At 42.5% G+C, this 12573-nt stretch overlaps 1 protein-coding gene across 6 annotated transcripts; it reads right to left on the reverse strand.

Annotated features, from left to right (window-relative positions):
• Nucleotides 1-725: 725 nt before the first annotated feature.
• On the reverse strand, nt 726-12105 carry LOC110530061 (Y+L amino acid transporter 2). 6 transcript variants are annotated; one of them, XM_021612848.3, is made up of 10 exons: nt 10730-12105; nt 9743-10267; nt 8425-8550; nt 7476-7620; nt 6622-6745; nt 5322-5425; nt 4836-4932; nt 4472-4621; nt 4099-4282; nt 726-2616 (listed from the first exon to the last, which is right to left on the reverse strand). In XM_021612848.3, exons 2-10 carry the CDS (start codon nt 10248-10250, stop codon nt 2522-2524), a joined length of 1533 nt encoding a protein of 510 aa, XP_021468523.2. In that variant the 5' UTR covers nt 10251-10267; nt 10730-12105; the 3' UTR covers nt 726-2521. The 6 variants fall into 6 exon arrangements, with proteins under 6 accessions (XP_021468523.2, XP_036841499.1, XP_090038024.1 ...); XM_036985604.2 differs by having other exon boundaries at nt 10719-10962; XM_090181898.1 differs by having other exon boundaries at nt 9494-10267; nt 10730-10938.
• Nucleotides 12106-12573: the final 468 nt, after the last annotated feature.

The raw sequence follows: 12573 nt of genomic DNA on the forward strand, positions 1-12573 counted from the left end.
GGCCACTGTGTTCTTGGGGACCTTTTTTTTGAGCAATTTTTGAGTAGCCTTCCCCAGATCTGTGTCTTGACACAATCCTGTCTCGGAGCTCTACAGACAATTCCTTTGACCTCATGGCTTGGTTTTTGCTCTGACGTGCACTGTCAACTGTGGGACCTTATATAGACAGGTGTGTGATTTTAAATAATGTCAAATCAATTGAATTTACCACAGGTGGACTCCAATCAAGTTGTAGAAACATCTCAAGGCTGATCAATGGAAACAGGATGCACCTGATCTCAATTTTGAGTCTTATAGCAAAGGGCTGAATACTTATATAAATAAGGTATTTTATTATTTTTAATACATTTGCAGAAATGTTTAGTTTTTGCTTTGTCATTATGGGCTATTGAGTGTAGATTGATGAGGAAAAACATGAATTTAATCAATTTTAGAATAAGACTGTAACGTAAAACAAAATGTGGAAAAACTCAAGGGGTCTGAATAGTTTTCGAAGGCACTCTAGGAAGTTACATTGGCTTTTTAAGGGGCATCACTGCCAAGTACCCTGACACCAGACAGACAGGTAATGTACACCGGAGAAAAGCATGGTCAGGGCATGTGAGAGGCAGTACAGGGAGAGAGTTGAACTCCTGTGAGGCGCTCTTGAGATCTAACTGAGGATTATTACCTCAGCTTTTATGTGATACACTGAACATTGACAAGTCATAACCATAACCATATTATTTAAAAGTGTGAAATGCTATTTATTAGATGTTTTGATTAAACAAGAGTTTAAAAGCAGGTCAACTCGTGACATAACACGAGCCTTGGAAATGAAAAGGCATTAGAGTTATGGGGGAAAATAGATATTCAATATTTTAATTCATACTAGAAAATTATGGTAACAAGGAAACAACACATGATTTGACTAATCACAGCTTTAACTCGTATGCTCAAGAACGTAAAATGGAACAAGAAAGAAACACCTTTTGGGTAAGGCTCAATCAAATCTGTATCAAAATGTCAAAAGCCATAACTACACCCTAATCAGGTGTTGTAACATCTCCCAAGAACGAGGAAGAGCGAGACAGAGAGACATAATGATCAAGGGAAAAGAAATGGAGTAAAGGAGAGAGGGATAGGGTAAGGTTGGTAAAGGGAGAAGGTGGGCTGAGGAAACAAAGGAAAGTTGTGACAGTGGTCCACGTGTGCCAGATTGCCTAACATCCAAACGATTTGAAAGATTATACTTTGCAAATAGCCCTGACGACTACTTTAAGTCTCTAGCTTCATGAAAACATAAAAGATAACACGATTCAGGCCACTATAAAAGTGATATACAGTGCTATTGACTCTGAGTAATTCAGAGCTTTAAAGGCCTAGTGTTATCAAAAACGTGATTTCCTGTGTTTTATTTGTCTGCACTATGAAGTTGGAATAATACTGCGAAATAGTGAAAATTATGATAATGCCATTTTAGTGTAAAAAGCTGTTTTTAAAAGACTGCCTGAAATTTCAGCCTGATTTGGTGGGATGGCGTATTGGTCTGCCCGGTGACATCACCAGGTGGTAAATTGGTTAATAGACCAATAAGAAAGAGTTTCAAACCTCTGTCAATAAAGGCTAGTTTTCAGTTTTCCCCTCCCCACTCAGACCACTCACAGACAGTCCTAGCAAAATTCTTGCTTGAGAAATTACTCTTTGCTAAGAAGCTATTTTGTTTCTTTTTGTCCATTTTAATTGAAAAACAGTCACATTAAGGTATTTAATTGTTACCCAGAAATGATTTGATATTGAGATAAAAATGGGTTGCATTGGAGCCCAAGCCTAGCTAAATAAAATGGTAGGCCACAACAGTTTTAGGAACTAGCACATTGAAATATAATCATTGAGCAATTAAAAACCAAACACTTTAATAATCAAATCCCTGTTTGAGAGCTCATATTGTAATTAATACATGCGTTATGTGATTAGTTCTACTGTATGTAATTTACACCATACCGATTGGTCCATTCGGCCATGTTTTGTAAGTCATAACATTGTCAGACCACCACTTAGTGACTCGGCACAAGAAGACACAAGCCAAAGACTGTTGACTGTCAGAACTGTAGGACATGTACTGTAAGTGCTATCCCAAAAAATAACTAGGTAAACCTCTTGGAGGAACATTAAGGTATAAACACTTGAAGAAGAACACAGGTAAGCACATGACATTATATTACCATGAGCATATTACACAATGAGCAGTCATACTCTTATAGGAAAATATAATATGTTCGCCAAAAAACAAAAAAAATCCCACAGTTATCAGTTCCTTCCGCACATGATCAAGTACCAGCTCCTCTTTTGTCCTCAAGACTTGGAAAGACTTTGAGAACGCAATGTGGTAGTTGGGCAAGCATTGAGCCCTCACCAGCCAACCCTTCAGTGCAGCCTTTGTCCACGCACGGCTCAGACAGGTTTCGTGTTCCAGGCATGTGCATCATGCGTGGCGTGGCATGGGCCGGGGGGGGGGGGGGGGGGGGGGCACCAGGCCTCCTCACTGAGCTTTGCTGTCTTCTCGCTTCTCTGGTTCCACATCAAGTTCAGTCAGACAGCAGTACAACACGATCTGGGTGTATTTGGTGACCCAGGCTGGCAAGGAGAGGGGAGAGAGATGAAGAGAAATGTAAACAAGTGGTCAGGCAGAGTTTATGTTGGAAAAGCCTAAATACATTTTGATGTGTGGTTTCTTTCATGTGATACACCAGACTACTAAGTCACATCGGGGCTTGATAAGCTCAGGGACAGAGTGTGACATTGTGGACTGACAAAACATTTCCCTGAACCACATTTAATGATATACTCCTAGTCCCCAGATCCACAGCCAAAAACAAACCACTGAGTCTAAAAACAGTCTAATCAAATTACACTCAGAGGACTTGTTGTTCACGGGTCAACATGGATAGGATGCACAACAAACAATTTGTAACAGACAGAGCTGTGGTTGCTACAGTGATGATAACTCCATTTGGGGTTTTCAGAAGGTTATTTATCCTTCCCTTCACCATCAATAGTAAATACACTGAGTGTACAAAACATTAAGGACACCTACTCTTTCCATGACATAGACTGATCAGGTGAATCCATGATGATCGCTTGATGTCACCTGTTAAATCCACTTCAATCGGTGTAGATGAAGGGGAGGATTTCTAAGCTTGAGACAATTGAGACATTGACTGTGTATGTGTGCCATTCAGAGAGGGTGAATAGGCAAGACAATATTTAAGTGCCTTTGAACGGGGTACGGTAGTAGGTGCCAGATGCTGCAGGGTTTTTCACGCTCAACAGTTTCCCGTGTGTATCAAGAATGGTCCACCACCCAAAGGACATCCAGCCAACTTGACACAACTTTTGGAAGCATTGGAGTCAACATTGGCCAGCATCCCTGTGGAACGCTTCCGACACCTTGTAGAGTCCCATGCCCCGAGGTATTGAGGCTGTTCTGAGAGGAAAAGGGGGTGTAACTCAATATTAGGAAGGTGTTAGGTGTTCCTGTACACTCACTATGTCTATCTCTTGCCTACAGTGGCACTCTTTGTTAATCAGCCACCCAATAAACTCAGGCGTTCCTACAGATTTCCAACTTAGCACCCTTTACTAACATGCTTCAAAAAGATACATCTTTAGATTTTTCGGTCACACTTTCAACTTTTCATTCTTACACATGTGAATCCGCAAACACGTGAAAAATGTGTGGACACGCCAGTCTGCTACACACACGTTGAAATCATATTAGTTCAGACATGAAATGGCAGAATTAGAATTCAAAATCACAAAACTTCCAGTTACTTTCTAGCTACAATGCATATGAATCTCTTACAGTAATTGTCTGCAAAAATGGGTGACGGTTTGACCAACTGCTGGACTAAAAAGCACTTTAAAAAAACCCATTTCCATTTAGCATGCTTTCAAGTCCTGAAGTAGTTTTAAAATGGCTCTGGGAAACCAGCCCTGTGTCTGTGTGTCTACAGCTCTGATCCTTACCATTTAGCATGCTTTCAAGTCCTGAAGTAGTTTTAAAATGGCTCTGGGAAACCAGCCCTGTGTCTGTGTGTCTACAGCTCTGATCCTTACCATTTAGTCTGCATATAAACTTGGGCCTCCTGTCCTCAGGCAGGTATATGGCCACGTAGTAAACAGGCACTCCAGACAGGGCGATGCCGATCCCTATGAGGGAGTTAATGGTATCGCCGTACAGAGGGACGATGACCAGGAACAGACTGCACAGGCAGTAAACGAAGGGAAAGAACAGGGAGAGCTGTGGAGAGGAGCCAGTGGTTAGCCAAGGTACAGCGGATCAAGCTATGGTGATGATGCACAACTATGCAGATGCAAGTTTACTCATCCATTGGCATCCCCCTCTCTCGTCTGTATGTGTGTGAGAGAGTGAGACAAGCCAATCAAACACACAAGACTCAAATTCAGACACCAATCTTTCTAACATTACCTTAACAGGTCTGTGTCTGTCTGGCTGAGTGAAGCGCAGGTAGATGAGGCCGGCCACAGACAGGCCCACGTAGAGCCAGTAGCTGAAGCTGAAGTAGTTGATGAGCTGGAACACGTCCTCCACGCACAGAAAGATCAAGCCCATCAACCCCTGGAAGAACACACAACCCAGGGATGAGTGACATTCCACTGTGGGTCTGATCTGAATGCACCATAGACGAGTGTTTCTCGAAAGATGGATCACAGATTCCTTTTGGGGTTGCTTTAGGAGGGCCATGGCCCGTACTTGTGACCTGAGAGATATACTATACAGTAATATATCAAAAAGAGAGCATTATGCTCTATGGAGATGTGATGTCACTCACGTTGAATATGAGGGCGGGGACAGGTGTGTAGCGCTCCGCCTGGATCATACTCAGACTGTTTGGAAGGTGTCCCTCTCTCGCCCCCACGAAAAACAACCTGGACAGGGCATTCAGCGGCCACAATGGAATGTATCAGCGCTTCGGACGTAAAACTAGATTTTTATATCTGAGGTGGTCTAACCCACAGGTTGATTGTAGGACATTCAAATATCTCAGATAACGTCCATTGCCAGTCATTGAAGGGATAAAGCTCTGGCTTTCAATGACCACTAACTAGTTCAATATGTTTTCACTAGCATGCTACATGCTCCAATTCTGCTAGCTGGGTGATTGTTGACATTGGTTGCTGAATAACCATCTAACAAACTTAAAAAACATTTTGATGAAACAACAACACCGTAGATGCATATAAAAAAAAAGTTTAAAAAGCTAAAGCTTCAAAAAAGTGAACTATCCCTTTAAACTTCAGAAAAATGTGGTCAGTACCTGGAGGCAGCGATGATGGAGGCGTTGAGTCCTCCATAGCAGGACATGGCCACGGAAATGGGAATGATCCATTTGAACGGTCCCAGGACTGCATTTCCAAAAGTCTGTGGGATTAGACGAAATGGGTTCAGTAAAATACACTGAACAAAAATAAACACAACATGTGTAAATTTCTCATTTGCCAAGATCCATCTCACAGGTGTGGCACATCAATAAACTGATTAAACAGTATAATCATTACAAAGGTGCACCTTGTGCTGGGGACAATAAAAGGTCACTCTAAAATGTGCGGTTTTGTCACACAACACAATGCCTTGGAGCGTGCAATTGGTATGGTGACTGCAGGAATGTCCACCAGAGCTGTTGCCAGAAAATTGAATGTTAATTTCTCTACCATAAGCCGCATCCAACCAATGTTCCCTCTAAGCTTGGTCTTAAAGGGGCAGTGTTGTATTTTGAGACAGGCTTGAATAATATAAGTAGCCAATAAGCAGAGGGTAGCATAATTTGTCTGATTCTCTGTAATAATGGTATGGGAATAATAAAATGCATTATTTTGTAAAGCCTACTTGACCACTGTCTGAAACTAACTTAAAGCGGGTACAACCTTAGTGTTCACAGTAAACGCACGGCGGAAGTTGCACAGAATTTTCACAACGTTCAAGTTTGCACCCAGCAGACCTCTCGCTTTAGAGAATTCAGCAGTACGTCCAACCGGCCTCACAAACGCAGACCACGTGTATGGCGTCGTGTGGGCGAGCACTTTGCTGATGTCAACGTTGTGAACAGAGTGCTCCATGGTGGTGGGGTTATGCTATGGGCAGGCATAAGCTACGGACAACGAACACAATGGCTTTTAATCAATGGCAATTTGAATGCACAGAGATACCGTGATGAGAATGTTTTTTTTAAAGGTATTTGTGACCAACAGATGCATATCTGTATTCCCTGTCACGTGAAATCAATAGATTCGGGCCTAATGAATTTATTTCAATTGACTGATATTTTAGAAAATCTTGCATGTTGCATTTATATTTTTGTTCAGTATATTATCAAAGGTATATAATTATTATATTTAAAATACACCGTAGAATTCAGTGCTATCACTTATGTTGCACGCAACAACGTGTCTTCTAGTAAAATAACTACATTTCCTGAAATGATTAAAATGGTCATCTCGGTTTATCTGATATATTGTACTATAGTACTCTCTAACAACATGGACACAGAGACGGGTCACATGATCTTAACAGCCCCATATTTGGCCCTATTTTTAGCATGTGGGTCAGGAGGTTCTCACCACGGCGACAGCGTCACTGGCTAGTAGAGAGGACATGTCCAGAGCCACGTAATAGGCCACATTGGTCAGCAGGTAGATGATGGTCACAATGGGCATGGAGATGGCAATGGCCAGAGGCAGGTTCCTATAGCAATAAAGAAGTCAGAGGTCAATAGGTCAGCGAAACAAATCCATCATTTTTATTTAGTGGGTGAGGCCATTTTCAATACTTCTTATACACAAGTATTTATTTGAAATGTTTGGGAAAAACTGGTGATTGTTTGTTACAAAATAAGCTGTCATCAATAAAAAAAATATCCATTGTCATTATACTCTTGTACAATAGACCCAAGTATAAATAAACCCAATGCTCTTTAACATTTGTCTCTATTCAAGACCTTGTCCTTTCTTCACCGCCAAATTAGGCCTTGAGCATGGCTCCCATTATACTCCGGGTGCGTAATCATCGTATCACCATCCAAATATACAGTCCAATCATGAATAGTGATGTTGTCTTTGCTCTAAGGGCAGAAAGTGTTGGGTGAAGGGGGCATGGCTGATTGGGGATGACAGTACTGACGCAGCTTCTCTGAATATGGGCTGAACTCGAATTAAACCAGGCACGATTACAGTCATACACAGTACAGTCTGAAATATGTTTGAGTTTATAATGGGCAAAGGCTATGAGAGTGGAAGAGAGGAGATGTATACTTTGTTGGGTGTATAACGCCTGCTAACAAGTCCACCACTCTCTGGGCTAAGATCCGATCAACTAAAAAAATATGAATAAAAATCATGCATGTATAATGCCTTGTAAGACTTGCCATGACCCCGTATAGCCCCGTTATAAATGAATGTGGAAACAGGGAGATTACCTCTCTGGGTTCTGGATCTCCTCTGTGACAAAGTTGAGTGTGTCCCAGCCAGAGTAGGAGAACAAAGCAGAGTAGAGGGCCAGAGCTATAGACCCAGGCTCTGTGGAGGAGCCCTCAAACGGATTCTGAAAGTTCTGGGTTTCTCCTACAGGCAGGAGGGAGAAATTGGGAGAGGGGGCAGAGAGAAAGAGAAATGTAGCATTAATCCCTTCTATTGCATATCTTTAGATCACTGTCACTGTGAACATTCAAATGGGCAATCTGAGGTTGGTGATTCATTTTGGTGATTTTTTAATTAACGATATACAATATGCCCAGTGATTCCTTATATACAGTATCTTCTAAATGCCTCATGAGCGTAGTTCAAAAATATAAAGCATCTTTCACTCCATTGTTTGTAAATACTATAAGTATAAACAAACACTAAATAGCGTCAAACGCATACTTTTGATATCATGGATATTCAGTCCTTGTAACCATAGCTTTGTCTATGAATTTGAGTGTGGTTACATTTCTTCAGCCTCATCCCTCAGTTTTTACCAAAACTGAGGCTGGGTGTATGCTTTGCTAATGTTTGTACTGCAGATTCCCCCTTTAAAGGGATGTTAATCATCTTATTGTCGAATTCCCTAGGGTATCTTTTCGGAGAATGTAGCAATGCTAGTGAAAAGGGATTGTTTCCGTTAGCAATGCATTCAAAAGCATGGGGAAAGGGCTCTCCCTTCCACAAAAAGGGGTGTCCTCCCTCACTTTCCCCATTCTTTAAAATGGCTGCTAACAGAAGCAGCCATTCTGCTAGCAGTGCTACATTCTCTGAAAATGTTAGCCAGGTTATAGTGGACATTGCTAGCTAACAATTTTTTTAAACGGCATGGAGTAAGTCTACAATCAGCAAAGAATAAAAGTGAATCTTCCGCCCATATCCCCTCCACATCACAATCTCTCCTACCTTTGGCTATCTTCATGATACCTATAATGATGATGAGGATGAGTGACATGAGCTTGGCGTAGGTGAACAGATCCTGGACCATGGTTCCCCACTTAACATAGGCACAGTTTACAAAGATAAGCATGCCTGGCGGAGAGAGGGCGAGAGGGGGGGTTGGGGGGGGGGGGGAGAGAGATGATATTCTGTAGGAAACGGATGCAAAGTAGGAGAAAGAAAAGGACAAAGCAGAAGAAAAGTAGAACATTGTTGTTTTTTTTGTAATATCAGTGTGCTCCTGAGTTACCCCTTCCAAATCCCAAAATAGTTGATCTCTGTCACTGAACAATCTGTACTGTTTGTGTAACTGAAGCAGAGGGAAAAGCAAGCACCTCACATCCCTTCACTGCCATGAAACTGATGGAACAGAGATGGTACACTACTGGCAGATGAAAAATAATGGCATGTTTTAATGGAATGTGTGTCTCTCTCTCTCACTCCATAATGATGAGTCAAACGTGTGTGTGTGTGTGTGCTTGCGAGGAGAAACCAAACGTCCGTCAAACCAATCTAGGGCCCAGAGTTTTCCTAATTATGTGTCCTGACGAGGAGATAACCATTTAAGTGGGGCCTGTTTTACACAGACAAGTACTGTAGTTACTCGGTTAATGAACCGCAGACCCAGATCGTAGCGGATTCATGCTGGCTGTCAAGCCTCTCTTGCACTAGTGGCAGATGTCTCTGGGCTGAGGGAAACTCTAGTCTGGACAGTGTGGCTGAATCATGCCATTGCTGCTCTCTAACCTAAATACCAGCTCAGTGCCAATTTCAGATGGCCAAGAGGAGCTGCACGAAGCAAAGTGGGTTCAGGGCTATTTTAATGCTCTGACTGGGCATCAAGTCGAGGATGTGTTTGCGTGACTAAAGAGAGTGGTTTATCTGAACATGGCCTCATTCTAGTAAAGGCACCTACAGTACCATTACACACACACAAAAAAATACTTTCCAAAACACCCTTCATTCCAAAAAAAATCAAGTAAAGTCAATTCTATTCTTCACAATCACATGTTTAGACAGACATGAATAGACACACCTCTACCAGAAGCCTCTCAAAGAACAAGTCTGGAAATGTTTTGAGTCTTTACCTAAAATAGTCATTGTTACTAGACCCTAGTTATCCCCAATAGAAATTGATAAAACCCAAAGGACGGTTTCTGGGACACGGACAAATAGCTTTTTAGTCCAGGACTAGGTTAAATCATTGTCCGGGAAACTGGTCCATAAAGTCTTCCATTTGTAACTTAATGTTAGTGGTAAAAACAAACAGAGGCAGGTCCCTTACAGATGCAGGCGGCAGCAATGAGGCGGATGGCGTCGTAGGGGGGCTGGCAGGTGGGGTACCACGCCTCCACTAAATAGTTGGCGAAGGTCAGTGAGATGACCGCCTGGCTGGCCGGCTCAATGAGCAGGATGGACGTCCACAGCCTGATAAAAGCTAGGAAACCGCCAAACGACTCCAGGATGTAGGCGTAACTAGCGCCCGACTTGGTGATCGTGGTTCCCAGCTCTGCATAGCACAGTGCTCCGAAAACGGAAAAGATGCCGCCGAGAGCCCAGATGACTAGCGATAGCCCGTAGGAGCCGCTGTGCATGAGGACGCCTTTAGGCGAGACAAAGATTCCAGAGCCAATCATGTTGCCCACGATGAGGCAGATGCCATTGGGGAGGGAAATCTCGCGCTTCATTTGCATCTTTTCTTCGCCGCCGTTCGGTGTCTTTAGGTCGTCGCTGGCCTCGGCCTGCGAGCCGGGGCACAGCGATCGCGACATGGCAGCCAGCTTCTCTCTCATTCTGCCTTAATGTGGAGCTGAGGAAAACAGGAGGTTAAAGGTCAAGTTAATCAAATGTATTACGATTCAAATATTAGACAGTGCCCACCCTCAGTTAATTCCAAAACCCATTACATAAAAAAAAAATTAAAAAAAAGTGCCAATCTTTCACTTTAGTTTTGTTCGATTTTGGGGTGAAGTATCTCTTTAAATTTGGATTGGCCTAAGGGGCTGCCTGATACTAAAACCAAAACAATTATCCTGCCATGTCCTCTAAAGGAGAGCCAGAGCACCTGCTCTCTTAGATCTTCAGCAGGGTCAAATAGACATTCTATGCCATTGTAATTGTACAAATGGACACAATGTTCTGGTCACAAGTAAGTCTCCTCTACCATGGTTGTCTACACAAAGAGTCCAAGTCACGGGTAGAAAACAAATCGATAAACCCAATGATCTAGTGATAAAACATAGTAAAAAATATATATATACATTTACTGCACCTGTTGTCTTCAAGAGAACAAGGGTCACAACAGAGAATCTGGGATTTTCCTCTTCTAAGGCTGAATGCTCAAACGGCGACCAGTCATGTCCCCACCATGAGTTTCCTGACTCAAATATAACTGGAGGAGCTCACACAGTTGAGAGGTAGCAACAGGACAGTCGGTGTTGCAATCCCAGTGCAACGGCTGTTTTCCCAGCGATGACGCCCTCTCTCCTGCTATTTCGGGAGAATGTCGGTACTCCGAAAGAGAGCCCACCCCCCACTCTTCTTGCCCTGAGGGAGTCCAGATAAACGCCGGATGCAGTTCACTGGGCCGAGTAAAACCAAACCAAAAATGTTTACGTGAATATTATTGTGGAGTCGAGTCCCATCATTGATCCCACTCAAGTGTCCTTGAATTACTTTGTAGCTGCACATTCCTGTACTGTAAAGACTAGGCCGAGACTTGAATGATGAAATATATCACAGTTTGGCCCCCGACCATTTAGTTTTCGACAACGTGTCAGTCACAAACAAACATGGCCTCTTATACAAGGGAAACATTATACATTGACTGTACACAGGAAGTCATGATACCATGTCTGAACAGTAGTGTGGTGGGGGTAATGAAGAAAAGAGGCCTACAGTACAACAATAGCCTGATTTATGGAAGGTCTTATAAGGTGATATACAAGAAAATAGAATATCAAGTGTGACTGACTACATAGGGCAGCGTTTCCCAAACTCGGTCCCCGGGACCCCAAGTGGTGCACATTTTGGTTTTTGCCCTAACACTACACAGCTGATTTAAATGATCAAAGCTTGATGATTACTTGATTATATGTATCAGTTATGTAGTGCTTAGGGCTAAAACCTAAACAGGCACCTCTTGGGGTCCCGAGGAACGAGTTTGGGAAACTGTGACATAGGGAGTATTGTGATGACCCTCCCACTCTGTCTGCCGTATTCTTTCTCTTTGCTCTTGTTTTCCTTATTAGGATGTCGGCGGGCGGAGCTGGGAGGGTCGTCAGCGACATGGGACACACCTGGGCCCGGGTGTGTCCTGGGATAAATACACAGCTTCCCCAGTCATTGAGGAGATTCTCCATGCAGACGGTCAGATTTTGGTTGTGGCATTTTTGTGGCTGTTTTGTTTGTTTGTTTGCTTTGGCACCTTTCAACACCGTTCATTATCACATGTATGCACGCAATCACACTCACTTACACTACTGATGACTGACTACACACACCATTGTTAATTGTATTTACGTTACTTCTGTTAATAAATATATTTTTGGTATTCCTTATCGCCACGTTGTCTGTCTCCCTTTTTGTTACGGACTTCGAGCAAGTTCGTGACACTATTGAAACCAGAGCATTGCTATCTCTCTTATCACAAGATGTCTTCCAGTATAGAAGGAATCATGCATGGTAGGGAATATGGATTCATAATATGGCAATCAGTGAAAATCAATCAAAGAAGAAAAAATAGGAAAGAAATCTACACTTTACACCCCCCCCCTCCCCTTGCGGGACGGTTGAGCTAACCTAGGCTAATGTGATTAGCATGAGGCTGTAAGTAACAAACAAAAAAATCCCAGGACATGGACATAGACATATCTGATAAGGGCAGAAAGCTTAAATTCTTGTTAATCTTGTTAATCTAACTGCACTGTCAAATGTACAGTAGCTACTACAGTGAAAGAAAAGCATGCTATTGTGAGGAGAGTGCACAGTTATGAACTTGAAAATGTATCAAACCAATTTGACACATTTGGGCAGACTTGATACAACATTTTGAACAGAAATGCAATGGTTCATTGGATCAATCTAAAACTTTGCACGTACACTGATGCCATCTAG

Source organism: Oncorhynchus mykiss, chromosome 8 (genome assembly GCF_057628025.1).
Source record: "Oncorhynchus mykiss isolate SJ-2025 chromosome 8, ASM5762802v1, whole genome shotgun sequence".
NCBI lineage: Eukaryota > Metazoa > Chordata > Actinopteri > Salmoniformes > Salmonidae > Oncorhynchus > Oncorhynchus mykiss.